The sequence below is a fragment of the Drosophila ananassae genome, chromosome 2R, assembly GCF_017639315.1.
Source record: "Drosophila ananassae strain 14024-0371.13 chromosome 2R, ASM1763931v2, whole genome shotgun sequence".
Taxonomy (NCBI): domain Eukaryota; kingdom Metazoa; phylum Arthropoda; class Insecta; order Diptera; family Drosophilidae; genus Drosophila; species Drosophila ananassae.
This window is the reverse complement of record NC_057928.1, coordinates 3,385,357-3,403,624: the sequence shown is the minus strand read 5'-3', so window position 1 is coordinate 3,403,624 and position 18,268 is coordinate 3,385,357. Positions and strand designations below refer to the sequence as shown.

General features: G+C 40.9%; 1 protein-coding gene across 2 annotated transcripts in view; it reads right to left on the bottom strand.

Annotated features, from left to right (window-relative positions):
• Positions 1-284: 284 nt before the first annotated feature.
• LOC6503273 (catenin alpha) overlaps positions 285-18,268 on the bottom strand; it is a 58,105-nt gene continuing 40,121 nt past the window's right edge. The window contains exons 8-12 of one of the 2 annotated variants that reach the window (XM_001965822.4): positions 14,950-15,017; positions 14,710-14,891; positions 788-1,028; positions 611-727; positions 285-558 (exon numbers count right to left, since the gene is read on the bottom strand). In XM_001965822.4, the coding sequence (XP_001965858.1) occupies positions 394-558; positions 611-727; positions 788-1,028; positions 14,710-14,891; positions 14,950-15,017 (773 nt within the window). In that variant the 3' untranslated portion in view covers positions 285-393. The remainder of the gene's footprint in view (positions 559-610; positions 728-787; positions 1,029-14,709; positions 14,892-14,949; positions 15,018-18,268) is intronic. The other variant, XR_006507140.1, reaches the window with a different exon arrangement.

Genomic DNA, 18,268 nt, shown 5'->3' with positions numbered 1-18,268 from the left:
TAAAGATGCGAAAAGTGACAGTCGTTGGCGAATGCGTGTTTTTTTACTAGAGGGGGCCTCCAGCGATATCGATACTCCCGTGAGTTATCGAGTTCGATTTTGCTATCGTAAGCTGCTAAGGGTTGCCACAAAACTATAAGACCAAACATTTTTTTCGAATTTAAATTTTTACGACGGTACTTGGTCGCGGTACTGTGATCTGTGAATCTAGCATAACGCAAGAACTGAAAGGGCATTATAATTTCGTCAGTAAGCTTTTTCTTCTCGATTTTCAAAAAATATCATACTAATAATAACGTTTGCTGTTTATTGAGAGTATTTTAAAAAATAATAGAATGATGATGTATATTTTTATTATGGGTGCAATATGATATTAAAATTATTTTAATATATTTAAACAGCATCAGCAGGACTTTGAAATTCAGACAGCGCATGAATAGGGTTTTGAACTTTTTTTTGTGAACCCTTTCGAACTTTAGCCCGAACCTCCTCTGGTTTTTCAGGTCTAACCAGGGGCTTTTTTTCTGGAGCTTTCATTTTCCATACCACTATTGGAGACTGAAATACAATTAATTAATAATTTGATTTTTCATGCAATATAAAAACTTACAGAAACTGTGCCTTGCCTAGTGTATTTGGTTGACGCCACATATGAGTATTTTACAGTAAGTACTACCGCATTCATAAGATTTTTAGCAGCTTGAATCAGTGATGTGGCGCTGTCCAACTGTGAAGCAAAAGATTTATTTATAAACAAATTTGAAAAATAAAATTTTTGAATATTCACCCCGGAAACTATAAGTTCGCCACTTATATTCTGTACGTCTGCTTTGACTTTAGAGGTTATTTGAATTTGGTGACAATAAAGAGCTATACGTTGCAAATAAGCCAGCAAATCTTTTTTAGTGCTACTTTCGGGACATTGCTCTGCTATTTCCCGCGTTAGTTTATCTAGCTTTGTCCCAGCTTCGGAAATTTTTTTGGCAGCGTTAATCACGTCCATCGTAGTTTTTAAAGGACCGCGGCCCCTGAAATAATAAATACATTTTTTTCATTTTAAATATATATCTTTACATCCTAAATAGGTTCTAAAGGTAGGAAGCAACACAACGAAGAGGTTACCCCATAGTAACTCTGTAGTCATTAGGCCAGCGGATATACAGCCTGATTTTAGGAAAGGTGAATCGCAAGAGCAATGCACAGGGTGAGATGTAGATTTTCTGTGAAAGTAGTCTATTGAATTAACTTATTGCGGAAGCTGGTAGTTATATTAACATTTTAGGTGCGATTTGGAAAGAAGACCTATTTCGGTTCAGATTTTCCTTGATTACTTTGAAGATTTCAGTGTTCTGTAACGCGACCTCTGTATTGCGATCCTTGATCGTGAATTGGTTTATGACAGGTTTTGTAAACGTGCCTGCAGCTACATTTGTTTTACATTTGGTTTCTGTTGCAAATCCCGTATTGCTGTTAGAAAAAGAGACATCTAGGTCTCGGAACGGTGTCTCAGCTGAAATCGGCGGACTTCGGAATAAGCTTTCCTGAAAGGGAAGTTTTTATTCCTGGTTGTAATTTTTGAATATTTGTTTCTTTGACCTGAGTTTCTTATTTCTTTAAAAAAAAACTATTGAAAATTTTTTTTTTTTTTTTATTAAACTTTGCTTTTATTTATTGGATCTTCTCTTAATTTTGAGACTAACAATAAGTTTTCAAATCTTAACATTAACATTTAACTAACAGTAGACTAAGACTGCATTCTGGTTGCACGTTCCTCAAGACGGTCGCTGGGTGGGTAGGTCATTCCGACGAAGTCGTGATTGGATACTCAACCTTGTTAGACCTCTCGCCAGGTGGTTAGGGTGCGACAATAGCTTGCTAAAGTACTTTTCCTTCTGTTCTGCGATTACATCTTTGACTGGAAGAATGTTTAAGTCGCGATGTATGTTTTCGTTGCGAACGTACCAAGGTGCCCCGGTGATTGTTCTCAAGATCTTCGACTGAGCTCGCTGGACTATGTCAATATTGCTATTGCTGGCATTCCCCCATAACTGGGAGCCGTACATCCATATAGGTTTAAGTACCGAGTTATACAGCAGGACTTTATATTCAAGGCAAAGGGGAGACCGAGCGTTGATAAGCCAATGAAGGCTGCTGGCTTTTAGCTTTAGGTGGGTTCTTTTAGCTTCTATGTGCCGACGCCATGTGAGTCTTCTATCGAGGTGTACTCCTAGATATGTTACCTCGTTTGCTTGCGGGAGTAGGGTGTTGTTTAGCGTAAGGGGCGGGCAGTTTTGCCTATTCAAGGTGAACGTAACGTGCTTGCATTTTTGTTCGTTTACTTTAATTCGCCAGTCTGATAGCCATTTTTCAACATCCACCAGATGAAGAGCTAGTTGCGCAGTTGCTTGCATCGGGCATTTTGAGCGGCTAAGAATAGCTGTATCATCAGCAAACGTAGATGTTGTTAATCGTGTGCTTGTCGGGATGTCTGCTGTGTAGAGAACATATAATGTTGGTCCGAGTACGCTTCCTTGAGGAACTCCAGCTCCAACAGTGAATTCGTCAGATATATCAGTGTTGCACCTCACAGCAAATTTTCTGTCGTAGAGGTAAGACTCTAAAAGCTTGTGGGTATTACAAGGGAGCATTGTCTTGATTTTGTACATTAGACCTTCTAGCCAGACTCTATCAAATGCTTGAGAGACATCTAGAAATATTGCGGTACAGTACTCGCGTTTTTCGAATGCATTCCGAATTTCCGCTGTTATCCGGTTGACCTGCTCAATTGTACCGTGCTTTTCACGAAACCCAAACTGATGTGACGGGATTCCTTCCTGGATCCTTAGGTATGTGTTTATTCGAGTCAGAATGCATTTCTCAAAGAGTTTAGATAAGCATGAAAGTAGGCTTATAGGTCTATACGACGTGGGAATTGTGTGGTCTTTTCCCGGCTTTGCTATCATTATTATAATTGACTTTTTCCATCTCGCTGGAAAGTGGCCAAGTTTTGCGATGGCATTGAAGAGCTGGGTGATAGTGCAGACGGCGCAATATGGAAGCTCAATGATCATTTTGGGAGTTATGAGGTCGCAGCCTGGTAATTTTTTCGGATTTAGTTGGTTTTTGATGATATTAGCGATTTCGTTTGGGCGAAACTTGATTGGTTCATGTTGAAGCTGAGGCTCATATGGTAAAGTCGGCAGAGTAAAGGCACTAGTGGCCGGATTTGGTTGGAAGATATTTTTGAGGTGATTGGCAAACGTGCTGGCTCTGTCTGCATCGCTGCGCGCCCAGCCGCCTGTGGGATTTCTAATAGGCATCACTGTTTCTTTCGGTGAGCTTAGAGTTGGGTGAGCTCTCCATAGTGAGTGTTTTGTACTAGAAGTTGACAATTGCTCTATATAGCGGCGGTGGACATAAGCTTCTTCTTGCTGTAGGGCTTTAGTAAGTTGACGTGAGGCATGTCTAAAGCTTTGCTTAGTAGATGGCGATCTGTGGAATTGCCACTCGCGACGTGAACGCCGCTTTTCGAGGACGAGCTGTTCGATTTGTAGATTTGTCTTTTTATTGCTTTGTGTATTTATAGTTTGCGATGTTGAGGCTCGAGCTGCAGAGACGAGTACAGACTCAAGTGAATTAACAAAGCTGTCTACGTTGGCTTCATCGTGGAGATGAGGACTTAGCTCAATGTGTGAGCTGATATATTTTCTGTACTTAACCCAATTGGTTTTCTGTGAGGTCAATTTTAATGGTTGTTCCAATGTTCCTGGATGTCGCAGTAGAATAAACAGGACAGGCGAGTGATCAGATGAAAGATCCGATAGGCAATTGGCGCTTATCAGATTTTTAGGGATGTTTTTGGTAATCGCAAAGTCTATTAAATCTGGTAGTTTCCTTGGGTCTGCCGGCCAGTATGTTGGTGTGCCAGAAGAAACATAGTCGAGCTTGTTCTTGGCTTTGATAATTGCATTATAGAGCTGCTTCCCTTTTGGAGTCACGAGACGGGATCCCCAGTGTGTGTGCTTGGCATTGTAGTCTCCTGGTGCTATGAAGTGGTCTCCAAGTGTGTTGAAAAACTGCATAAACTCATCTTCAGCTATATTGAAGCGAGGGGGGCAGTATACGGCGGCTAGTGTAAGTTGGTTGCCAGTATTTAGTTGTATATTTATAGATGTGGCCTGTAGGTAGTTTTTAGCAAATTTGTTTTGATAATGGTGCTTTATGCGGCTTCTGATTAGAATTCCAGTCCCACCATGTGCTTTACCATCTGGATGATTTGTTCCGTAGAATGAATATCCTCGTAGTTGAAAATTGTATTTGTTTGTGAGGTGTGTTTCCGAAAGCAGCATTACATCGATGTGATTGTCGAGTAGGAATTGAGCTAACTCAAGTTTATGTTGCGAAACGCCGTTAGCGTTCCACGTAGATATCCGTAGGAAAGCCATTATTTGGATTGTTGTGAAACCAGCATTTGAATCAATAGATTTTGGTTTCGCATTAAATCTTGCATAGTTGTGCGCATAAACGACATAAATTCCGTCAGGCTTTGTTGTAGGCTGCATATCATAGCTTCAAAGTTGCTTTTTGGCTGCTCTGTTGGTTGATGTTGCTGAGCCGTGTTCGGTTCTTGATATGCTGATTGCAGAAATGAGCTTCTTGAGGCAGGTGTCGCCGGTCCTGATTTTAAGGCGCTTGCGTATGTCACATTTTTGTCAACGTTAATGGGTCCTAGTGAGGATCTGGCTGCAGTCGAGAAGAAGACTTCAGGGTTTGATCTGGACGCCGTGAACTGTCCATTTTGGGTGCGGGCAGCTATTCCTTTCTGGTGGATGCGACTTTTCAGCTCCTTATAGACTGGGCATCCTCTATAATTAGCAGTGTGATTGCCACCGCAGTTGCCGCACTTTTTCGAGTTGCTGTCATCTTTGCTCGCTGGGCAGTGTGCGGAGTCATGAAGCTCTCCGCAAACTACACACACCGGGCGCAGTTTACAGTATGACCTTGTATGGCCATATTCCTGGCAGTTCGCACATTGTACCGGGCCATTGCGTTTGTGCGGTTCCTCAACTGTAATTCTGCGGTGCAGCAGGTACTGAAGATTGTATATTGGGTGCACTTCGTATTTCTTCAGGAGCTTGGTTTCTGGTTCAAGCTCAACCTTAAAGAGTGGCTGCGGCTTTCTATCCCTGTTAAGGATATTAAAGACTGTCTTGGCGCTAAAACCCTTCTCCTGTAGCGCCTTTTTTATCTCTGCAGGCGTTACTTCGGGCTCTATGCCCTTAAGTACGACTTGCAGGCCCTTGCTGCTTTTTAGCTGGTACGTGTAAAAGTTCTTTTTATTCTCGGTAAGATATTTTGATAATACTCTATAGTTATCTTCAGACTTCATTTGAACTTTTGTTTCTTGAATGTTGCCCTTTACAAGGGGTATTATGTGGAAGTTATCCTTACCAATAAGCTCAATAATTTTGTTGACAAGAACATTGGAACTTTTTTCGCGTATATAGATAGGCGGAGGTTTTGGCTTCCTTTTCCCAACTTCAGTGGATTCGACCGCCTCAACCTCATCGGCGTCTGCCAAGATTTTAAATCGGTTTGAGTTAATGGGCGTTTCTTTTGCTACTAGGCTAGCATTGCCACGGGTTATTTTGCGTTTGGAATTCAGGGGGCTCAGCTTCCTTTTGATTTGGATATAGGGGTCCATGCCAGTCTGCACAGCCGGCTTAATATAGTCATTGTTTTTGTTTTTGTTTTGGTTTTCGGGCAGCGCGGACGTATTACTATTTGCGCTGCTAGCTGATGACGTCGTTAAACGCGCTGTCGATACAGTTGCGGTTGTTGTTGTTGTTACTGTTGACGTTGTCAAAGAAATTGAGGTGCTAGTTACTGCACTCTTTGGCTGCAGAGACATCGATGGTATCGAGGGGGAGCAGGAACGCGCTCTCTCGCTCTCTACGTTTAAGAATTCGGTCAAGTTGGGGGTAATTGACCGAGCTTGATCGGAGCTTGCATGGTTTTCGGTTGCTTTAAAAGAGAAGTACGCGTTGTTTCTTTGTACTGAGAGCCGTCTCTCGTCTAGCTCACGTTGACGTTGTGTGCGAACGTCGTTTGAACTCATTGCAGTCGAGGTTGATTTAGTTTGAGTTTTAAGTGTTGTGTTTTATATTAATTAATTAATTAATTAATCAATATAAGCATTAGCGATTTCATCGCAAAAAGCGTCTTTTCGCGTTATTGTAGATTTCTTAGAGCAGTCACTGCACTTTTATGATTTTATTGAATATTTTTTCCCGGAGCACAATAAAAAAACACGTCTGCATGCGACGACTGCAATCGAACTCTGACTATTGAAAATGCTATAAAAAAAACTATTAAAATTTAGAGTCGTGGTAACAAAAAAAAAACATGTAGTCTGGTTACACTTCAACTCTTGCGGTTCTTTTTGTTCTCTTAGTTTTACTACTTCTTATTATAAGCTTGTGTTATTATAAATAGAATAAACCGTTATCCTATGAAGTCAAACGGCGTGTTTTACTCCGAAAATTTCCAACAGGTTATAGGGCAGGGCCAGAGTAGCGAACAATTTAATTACTGTGTGGGATTATATAAAAACTCATGAACATGATGTAGTCATCACAGATAAGTCTAATAAAGCATTGTGACACGTCAAAATAAGCTTGGGACAAGTTAGTTTTACTCCATTTCTTATGCGCCCATCAATAAACAATATTATAACGGTCTATAAAAAAAAATATGATGACCCCCACATGATTTAATTAATAAAATTAACAATTTCACGATCATAAAATAGAATCTGTGCAAATATATTTGATTCAGGTTTGCGCAGTGTCTAAACATACACTACTGGCCAAAATAATAAGTACACAGATATAGTGTTTATTTGTTTGGATATAACTCGATTTTTATGCAATGCACACCCGTCAATTTTTTTATAATGATAAGTTACAATGTTACACAATTTCTAAAACAAGAATGAAATATGGGAACCTCGTGTATTCAATACTAAGCTTAATTTTCTGCTGGGAGGGCGATTTTGGTATGGTCAAAATAATAAGTACACCTGTGTATTTGATAAATTTTAAAGGATTAAAGCTAGATTCGAGTTAAGATTTGTTGGTTTTTATTATTTCCTAGCATATTTAAGGATATCCCAGGAAAAAAAAAATCTATAGTTGGGGCAAAAAAAAAGAATTGTACAACAGAAAAAAGAAAAATTGCTTTAATTCTGCAAAAGGAAGGAAAGTCTCCGGGAAATCTCTAAAAGACTTTGGCAGTCATTATTTTTGGTCAAGAATGCCCTAAAATTCAAGGTTCAATTCGAAACTCGAGTTCGGAAGAAGAAATCCTGTCAAACGACCGACACCCGAATCCTAAGTCTTTGCTGCTCATCCATTGCTGCTCATATCGACCATGAAATATCGTCTAGATCAGTTCGCCGTAGACTTACTAATGATGGCTTACAAGGACGCATCGCCAGAAAAGTTCCTCTCCATCGAGGGAATAATTTAAAGATGAGGAAACAGTTAGCCCAAAATCGTTTGGCATGATCTGGACCAGAGGGTTCCAAAAAGTGGAATAATGTCCTATGGAGCGACGAAACAAAAATAAATCTATTTGGTAACGACTCCAGAAAGAATGTACGACTTGTTTCGTCGACCCAAAGGCAAAGAATTCGACGTGGGACTGTTTTTCTTGGCATGGAGTTATCCCGATTCATCGGATTACCGATACTATGACCCGATTTGGGTATAAAAATACATTGTCTGAAATAATGCTCTGAAATGAAACATGCCCTTGAGACGGGTCTTTCTACAGGACAACGACCCAAAACACACATCAAAGCTGGTCAAGGCGTAGTTCACCGAAAACAAGGTGGACATTATGAAGTGGCCAAGTCAAACTGCAGACTTACACACAATAGAAAACCTATGGGGAGAGCTTAATCGTCGGATTGGCACAAACACATTTCAAAATAAATAAAAATTGCAGCAATTCGAAGAGAAGACAAGGTTTGGAGACGTGCCGTAAATTAAATGCCCAGCATGCCGAAACGGATAACAAAAGTTATACAAAATAAGGGGGATACACTGGGCATTAGCATAAGATTACTATAAAAAAAAAAGAATTGAGAAAATTTTTTTTATTTTTAAGTTAGAGGCTTTGAAGAATTGCTGTACTTATTTTTTTGACCAACCCTTTTTTATGTTTATTAGGTTTAATCCACAATAAATTCTACAGATTTCGTGAAATATTCTTATGTTAAGTTTTTTTATAATCAGCATTATGCCAGAAAACTAAAAAAATTAGAATTGGTTCGTTACGGTAATAAAAAAAGATTTACGTGACATAAAAAAAATCTTATGAGCATGTACTTATTATTTTGGCCAGCAGTGTATGTATTAGACTTCTGCATGGATCTGGTGATTCGCTGCAGCTAGCTTGTTAAATATTTTAAAAAAATCCTGACAATATTGGAACTAAACAAGCACTCGAAAAAGCTACTGACCAACTCGTTGGAATTAAACCTCTTGATGTCGGTTGAGTTAAATTGGATGGGAAAAATCTAGAAATACGGACAAAAATTTAATTAATGTTAGCGGAATGGTGAACCTTCTTGCACCTGTCGAAAGTCATGAAGATTCACTTACTGTACAGTAAATCCACTGCACACCAAAACACTGTACAGTACGTACAGGCCATCAATTAAGCTGTACTCATAAATAGCGGTACAACTATGGAATGAGTGAGAACACTGTCAATCAAAACTGACAATACTACCCAGCTTACTTACAACCACATATACTTTACAGAAAAAAAGTGCACCCACTTCTAGAAAAAGTAAGTATAGGGGGCAGGATGGTTTGAGACTTCAAAAAATGTTGTTTTCAATATTGTTTCATATCGATCAGACTAAAGCTCGCTGAGATACCGATTTTCTAGTTACTTTCTCTCCGTATACTTTCAATAGCTTTTAAAACTTTAGACGCGTTTTTCTCAAAACAACTTTTTTAAGTCGGTGCGTAATGTAACTCAAAAAGTAATGCTCGGATCTAAATAAAATTTCACATCTGCACACATCTTTAATACAATAAATACTTGCGGATGAACGAACGCTTTTTTTTTCAAATTTTTTTTTACCATTTTTACGGGCAATAATGGGCGGATTTTTATGTAAAAATGGTACCTCCGACTTTACAACCGCGCCAAAAATTCAAAATCGCGTATTTTTCAAAATGGTTTCGTTCATCCGCACAAGAAACTAATATTTTAGGTAATCAATTCAATTTTTTTATTTCCGATAACACTGTAAGGCCAGACTCCGGAAGCGACTCCGGCCGACTGCCCGTCACGGGATAAATTATAATTATTTCTTAAAAATAAAAATTCCTAGATATAGCCAAATATAGCCATTAATCGTGTAAAAAAATTGAATTGATATATTTACTCAGACATAAAAAAAAAAATCGCAAAAATCTGTTATTTTTCAGCCTCTGAAACCATCCTGCCCCCTTAAGTGTGTGTAGTAATTACAATTTTAGTGGCATTAAGGGCCATTGCACCAAAATGAGGGGAAATGGGGGGTAAAACGTATGAAAAGATCATGAGAATTCAAATTTTGTGTTTGGGAGAGAAATCGACAAATTTAATTTTCTATTTCATACGAAAAGAAATTTAAAATCTCACAAAAAGAAAAAAAGGTACGACAAAATAAGGTGGATCCGTTGCGGAACACCAACTGTAAGTGAAAAGGACAGCTCTCGTCCAGGTAAAATGGAAAGTAAACTGATTTATAACCCCTTAATTAGAATAAAATAATTAGATTACGCAAATAACTAACTGTTTTAAAAGAATACAATGATGCAAACGCATGATACGCAAACCCAATTGAGAAGTAAAACCCGTTACTTTTTGGAAAAACTCACAAAAGGGAAAATTTTACGGGTTGAGAAACCAATTTGCCAATTTCTCCTCCTCTAGAAACTTATGGGAGCATTTGCCATGCTTCAGAGGTAAAAGATTACACCCAGCTTGATTGAACTAGTCCAAACTGCCTGAAAACGGCCAAAGAAAGGTGGAAGGGGAATAAAAAAATAAAGTGCAAATTTGAAGTCCATCATCCGATTGCTTATTAGGCTTCTGCTTATTTTTTGAAGATTAATTTTGAATTTCAAACAGTGTCACTTCCAGATATTTCCATTTTTTTAAGGGGGCATGCGCAGTTGGAGCGCCACAAAATTGAAATTTTTCCATTTTTTTAAGGGGGCATGCGCAGTTGGAGCGCCAAAAAATAGAAATTTTTCCCGATTTTCTTTCTTGTAAACTTTTGAATTTTTTTGAAATATCGCTTTATTATGTGAAAGTACATAATTTTTACTAAAATTTGAAAAAAAAAAAGTAGAAAATATTGAGCAGTTTCAAAGTTATGCCTCGTCGAAGTGAGGTCCGTCTGAAAAACACGGGTCGCGGTGACCAAGACTGTGGAAATCTGGGTCATCTGAACTCAAAAAATGAAACGAATTTACATTTATTGAAAGTTTATCTAGTACTTATTCGATGGATATAAAAAAAAAAAAAGTATTCGACAAAATCAAAGTTGTCGACCTGTCAAAGTTGAATAATCGTGACGAAAAAATGTTATATAGGTGTACAAGATTGCATATAAAAAATACTCTTACCCGGCACGTGCCAGTTTTTTTTTGTTTTTCTTGCACGTGCCGAATAAGAGTATTTTTTATGTGCAATTTTGTACACGTATATAAAATTTTTTCGTCACCAAAGTGAGAAATTAAATTTTTCGAACAAATGAAATAACTGACTTTTTACTGTTCATTAACGACTTTTCCCTTGATTAATTTAACTCTTTTTTGTTTATGATGAGGTTTAAGTTTGTCTTTATTATAAATCCATTTGAGTCCAATCTAACAAATTAACTAAATCTGAATTGATGGAAGGCAAATTCGCGAGCTTTCGAACAAATTTAATTCGCATATGAGAGCCCTGTTGCAGAAAGTTGACGATGCCACGCAGTCTAAGTGGAAGGAAATGCAGTCTATCGCCAGTTTCCTTGAGCAGAGATGCCGGAGTTTGGAGAGCATGGATTTGCCGACGACATCACATGCACCAAACTTTGCGGTAGGATGACGTAGACCCTTTCATCCAGGTAACTCTGCATTTGTGAATACAAACTTTTCCGCATGCATAATCTGTAATGGCCATTCTCACATAATAAACTCCTGCCCAAGGTTTTTAAGTTTGTCGCCTGAGGATCGTTTAGGCGAACTTAGGCGATTGGATTTTTAATGTAAGTGTCTTGGATTGGGGCACCTATCTCGGTATCGCAATGCGTAAAGCTGCCGTGCGTTTAGGCGCAATTCGCCAGCTTCAGGCCAACACAAGGTGTTTCACATTCAGCGTCCGCAGCCGTCAATTCTCTCATTACTAAGGATCGTTTTGGTGATGTGGTGCTGCTAGCCACTGCCAATATTCTGGTTAGGAACCGCGATTCGGGCTAGTCAGGCTAGTCACTTCAAGGCTGGCGGACCAGCTGCAGTTGCGGAAGATAAGGGTTCCGGTGACTGTATCCGGTATAGGTGGCGCAGGGTTCTCTACAGATGGGTTTTCTGTGAAAGTCAGCTTGCAATCCCAATTAACTGCGATCATAGCCTCCAACATTATTGACCTTCAGCCCAATTTTGCATTTGACGCCAGCTCTTGGAGAATTCCCGCCAATGTAAAGCGGATCCTCATTCCTCCACCAACCTCTTGCTAATTGCTAATTGGAGCCGGAATATTTTACGAACTGCTTTGTGTGGGGCAAATTCATCTGTCTCCTGGTTTGCCTTTAATCCAAATAACTCGGCTCGGTTGGATTGTTTGTGGAGGCGGAGGCTCTGAGGTCCTCATGGCAGCTGAGCAATCCGACTAACTCGTCCAGCCGCAGACGGAGCCGGTGAAGGAGGAGTCTCATCAAAGTTGTGTTTTCAAGCCAAAGAAGAAGCGCCTCCGCAAGGGGCTCAGCAAGAAGGAGAAGTATTGCATTCACTGTCGTCACTTCGAGCAGCGCATGGAGAAGCGTCTAACCGGGATCTGCACAGTGGTGGCTAGTGTGATAGGTGATATATTACCCAGTGTGGATGTAAAGCCGCTCTTGGACTTTGGCAGCGAAATAGCTACCGAGATGCCATCGCCCAGCTGCAGTGACAGAGAGGATGAAGACGACGATGACGGAGTGTAATGCGGGTGCTCTGCTAAGGACGGCGTCCGGAGCTAATAGGCGGCAGTCAACAAATGGTGCCTGCTGTCCCTTCATGAGAGCTCATCTTCCGGGAGTATGTCGGGTCAAGCAGCCGCCGGAAAGTTTGGCCGGCAATAATTTATTGAATTTGTTTATCTTTTCTTTTATCTGTATGTCTCTATTCGCGTCGCCCGCTCTCGTGCATTCGATCGGCCACCTGCATCTGCCGTTATGCGCTATCGTTGTCTCGCTCTCTGGCGGTATCTCTTGGTCGATCCGCTTCTTATTCTTATTCGGTCTTCAACCCTACGCAGTCGCATAAATATGACATATGTTCTATATATAGACCAAATCATTTAAATATGTTTATAAATCGAGGGTCCTTTTTTTTATTAAAGCCTAGATTTGGAACATTAAATAAAGCTCCCGAAAACGCTCGGTAACTGGACAGCCATTATGAGCAACCGCACTTATATTAAACAAAAAAGAAAAACATAAAATCAACTTTTTAGGACCTCCACTACAGCAACTAAATATAGGTAAAACAAGAAAGGAAAGCTAACTTCGGGCGGAGCCGAAGTTGATATACCCCTGCACTTGAGTCGCAGTCCGCTAGGTGGCGCCACGCATCTTATATTATTAGATATATAGCGGATCGTATATAGTCGGCAGATCCTTATGAAATTTGGCATATCGAATTATTTTGCCAAAAGAGGAATCCATTGAAACTCCCATGCTTCTAACTTGAAAAACAACGAAGTTATAGCATTTCCGATCAATCAGTTGTATGACAGCTATAGGATATAGTTGGCCGATCCTTATGAAATTCGACAAATCAGATTTTTTTTCCCAAAATTAAATCTGTACCAAATCACATTTTTCTAACTTAAAAAACAACAAAGTTATGCCAATTTCGATCGTTCTATGAAAGCTATAGGATAAAGTCGGCCGATCCTTATGAAATTTTGTACATAAGATATTTTGGTCAAATATAACATGTGTGGAAAGTCTCAACCCTCCAAATTAAAAAACACCAAAGTTATGGCATTTCCGATCAATCAGTTATATGGCAGCTATAGGATATAGTCGACCGATCCCGGCCGTTCCGACTTATATACTGCCTGCAAAGGAAAGAAAGGTGTGTGCAAAGTTTCAACTCGATAGCTTTAAAACTGAGAGACTAGTTTGCGTAGAAACAGACAGATGGACAGACGGACATGCTCATATCGACTCAGGAGGTGGTCCTGATCAAGAATATATATACTTTATAGGGTCGGAGATGTCTCCCTCTGCAAGGGTATAAAAAATGTGTCACGTAAATCTTTTTGTATAACCGTAACGAACCAATTCTAATTTCTTTTAGTTTTTTGGCATAATATTGATTATAAAAATACCTAACATAAGAATATTTCACGAAATCTGTAGAATTGTGGATTAAACCTAAAAAACATAAAAAAAGGGTTGGTCAAAAAAATAAGTCAGAAGTTCTTCATAGCCTCTAACTTAAAAATAAAAAACATTTTCTCAATTCTTTTTTTTTTTAGTAATGTTATGCTAATACCCAGTATATCCCCCCTTATTTTGTAAAACTTTTGTTATCCATTTCGGCATGCTGGGAATTTAATTTACGGCAAGTCTCCAAACCTTGTCTTCTCTTCGAATTGCTGCAATTCTTCTTTATTTTGAAATGGTTTTTGTTCCAATCCGACGATTAAGATCTCCCCATAGGTTTTCTATTGGGTTTAAGTCTGCAGTTTGACTTGGCCACTTCATAATGTCCACCTTGTTTTCGGTGAACTACGCCTTGACCAGCTTTGATGTGTGTTTTGGATCGTTGTCCTGTAGAAAGACCCATCTCAAGGGCATGTCTTCCTCAGCATTATGTCAGACAATATATTTTTATACCCAAATCGGGTCATAGTATCGGTAATCCGATGAATCGGGACAACTCCATGCCAAGAAAAACAGTCCCAAATCATAATGTTTCCTCTTCCGTGTTTAACGGTTTATTTCGAGTACCGGGCGTCAAATTCTTTGCCTTTGGGTCGACGAAACATACGATTCGGGTGTCGGTCGTTTGACAGGATTTCTTCTTCCGAACTCGAGTTTCGAATTGAACCTTGAATTTTAGGGCATTCTGGACCAAAAATAATGACTGCCCGAGTCTTTTAGCGATTTTCCGAAGACTTTATCCTTCCTTTTGCAGGATTAAATCAATTTTTCTTTTTTCTGTTGTACAAATATGCTAGGAAATAATAAAAACCAACATATCTTAACTCGAATCTAGCTTTAATCCTTTAAAATTTATCAAATACACAGGTGTACTTATTATTTTGACCAGACCAAAATCGCCCACCCAGCGACGAATATATATACGTTATACGTTTCAATACTTTTCCCACATCTGGACAAAATTAGCCAACTAGAATATAATTCTATAAAAAGTTTCTTACCTGGTGAAATCAGTCATTTCCATCATAATCATACACATGTGTTTTGCTAAAAATATTATGTCATTTCCAGTGTCATCCCATTTTGCTACTTCTGAATCAAAAGTAAGTTTTTCCCTTCGAAATAATTCAACTTGTTGCGCAATTTTTTGCTTATCCTCTTCTGTCATTTTCCGCATAGCCTCCTAAAATTTTAAAAAGGGTTGTTTTTCATTGATAAACAAATAATTTGTAATTACTTACTCGTGCAGTACATATTCCACTTATATCTGGATATTCGTCGACAGTTTGATCACCAGTATGGGCACTTGCTAAAATAAAAATGTCTTTACATAATTCTGCTTAATCATAAAAGTAAAAAAAAAACCTTAATTCAGACGGAGCTGAAGTTTACATTTAGTTAGGGTTTTAAAGCACATATCGGTAGCAATATATAATTATCTAATAACATTTTTTAATGTTGTACAAAATTTTTATTTTATTTATATTCTACAAAACTTTTAGTTGACGTCTTAGAAAAATTGGAATGATTTTCCATTTTGATGATTTCAGATCACACAGTTCGCTTCCTTTTTTTGACACTATTACATCGCGCTATGGCCGTCAGCCAATCGGGTACAACAGGGGGAGAAACGCATGAGCTCATGTGCCGTAACTGTGTACACCGATGGTAGTGCGACTATACTCTCCACGTGAGGGCGGCTGGTAACAGGTCCCGGTAAGGTCATGTCTCTGCCGAGGATGCTGGCGAATTGTAGTCGGGCGGGGAGAAGAAAACTCCCTTCCTTAAATCACCCCAATCCAAGGTGGAACAGCATATGCCGAGGGATGCATGTCCGGGGGATGCACGGACGTTAATATGCGGACTCTGGGGGACCGGCCGACCCCTCAGTTTTAATCAGGCTTATCATGACAAGCGGGCTATGTCATGATGGACGAACCCCTTCCCGCCTACTCGTGGGTCCAAAAAATGAACATTACCAAAACAAAAACAAACAGTGGAGAACGGAACTCCCCAAGAAAGTCCGAAAATGGGATCTCGGATCCGTCAATCTCCAAGGCAGATAGAGGCCAAAGAGATGCTGGGATGGCGAAGCTCCCCACTGAGGGACAACATCCGGAGGCGAGCGGCGCCGGTGTAGGGGGAGATGCCAAGGCACCGACCCCCAAAACGGGGCCCACTATGGGACCACCGAACGGTGTGGGGGGCAAGATCCCAGGATCGAGCTCCTCTCACACCGGCGGCACCCCTAAGGAAGGCCCCGTTCCGACGACTGCTGGCCCCCTGCAGCGGAAGGGCTCCTATAAGGATAGGAGGAGAGCGGCCTTCATCCTGATGAGGGCAGACCCATTGGCGGAATCCAATCCCGATCAGGCTGAAATAATAAGTGGGCGAGGCTGTACACAGGACTTTCACAGGCTGTACACAGGCTGGACTTCAGGCTGTACACAGCCGATGTAACAGGTAAAAAGCGAGCATGCATACGAGAAAAGCCTTAATACCTTCTTGCTACCAAATTTCAGCAATGAAGATCACGTAGCCGCATCGATAGAGGGCCCAGGCGGCCATCTAAGAATATGCTCGGCATATATGGGTCATGACCACTTAGGACCTCCACCGCACTCGCTACTCAGGCGGCTTGTGGAAGACAGCGAAAGGAAGGAAATCGACCTAATAATAGGATGCGATGCCAACGCTCATCACAATCAGTGGGGAAGCACTGACACAAACGAGAGGGGTGAGTCAATCTTCGATTTTATCCTCAGCTCTAAGCTTCTAGTTGGTAACAGAGGTTCAGAACCCACCTTCGTCGTCAAGAACAGAAGGGAGGTCCTTGATGTCACATTATTCTCGCACTCCCTGGCTGATGCAATCACCAGCTGGAGAGTCTTTGACAAACACTCCTTTTCAGACCACCGCTACATTGAGCGGTAAATTTTGAAAACTTCACCAAGCAAGCTGTTCGAAATCCTAGGAAGGCAAACTAGGAGCTCAATAAAAAGTTACTAGATAGATCCTTAGGCGAACCGCCTTCAGAGACCATCGAGACCTATGAGGGGCTTAACGCCATGGTAGATAAGCTTACTGCGACTAGCGCAAAAGCTTACCACAAGGCCTGCCCCAAGAAAAGAATAGGTAGCAACAGATCGAAGAAGCCTCCGTGGTGGACCTCGTCGTTAGCCCCCTACAAAAGAAATGCTCGTAGGGCCTTCAACCACGCGCACCGTACCAACACAGACGAGGCGTGGGAAGCCTATAAAGCTGAACTTAGGCAATATAACAAAGAATTGCGCAAGGCAAAGAGGGTTGCCTGGGCCAATTTCTGCACAAACATCCAGGAGACATCAGAGGCCGCCCGCCTAAGAAAGATTCTCTCTACTACAGCCCCCATCGCAGGCTACATTAAGAACACGGAGGGGCGCTGGACAACCTCAAGCCAGCAGTCCCTGGAGACCCTTCTCAACGCACACTTCCCGGGTTGCTCATCGGAAGGAACAACCCAGGTGATGCGTAGCCAGGGTCACCAGGGCCCACTCAACTACCTACTTAGTGACAGAAATCTTAAATGGGCAATAGACAGTTTTAAACCCTTCAAATCTCCGGGACTGGACGGTATTCTGCCGGCTCAGTTATTCAGAGCCGGCATTAACCTAAGGAAATGGATTAAGAAAATCTTCAGCACAGTCTTCACTACTGGTATGATACCAAAGGCGTGGCTGTGCACGAAGGTTGTATTCATACCCAAGGCGGGGAAACCATCCCACTGCACCCCCAAGGACTTCAGACCTATAAGTCTGTCTTCCTTCCTCCTTAAGACTATGGAAAGACTCTTAAGTCTCCATCTACAACTAAACATTAACCAAAGTGACATCTCATGCTCTCAGCATGCTTACAAAAGGGGCCGATCAGCAGAAACAGCCCTGCACGAAATCACTAGGATCGCCGAGCGAGCGATCAACTTTGAGGAATACGCACTTGTTGCTTTTCTAGACATAGAAGGGGCCTTCAACAACATCTTGCCGTGCTCAATAATTGATGCACTGACGGGACTTGGAATAGACGACCGATCAATTCACCTAATACGGCAGATCAGGGTCAACAGGAGTGTCGAGACTACTCTTGGAGGTTCGACTATTCGAAGATACGTCAAGAGGGGCACCCCGCAAGGAGGTGTACTCTCACCACTACTCTGGAACGTGGCGGTTAAAAGCCTACTGCGATCCTTGGAGGGTGGCGGCTGTAAGATCATTGCGTACGCGGACGATGTTTCTATTGCCTTCGTAGGGAAATTCCCACAAACGTTATGCGACCTAATGACAGGGAAGCTCGAAGTTTTGTCGGCCTGGGCGCAAAGGAATGGGCTGGGAGTCAATCCGTCCAAGACAGAGCTCGTGCTGTTTACCAGGAAGTACAAAATACCTAACCTAAGACTTCCGAAGCTCCTAGGAGAAACACTAGTTCTTAGTGATAGTGCGAAGTACCTAGGCATCACGCTAGACAGGAAACTGGACTGGAAGCTGAACACCGCAGATGGGACTAAGAAAGCGGCAATAGCACTCT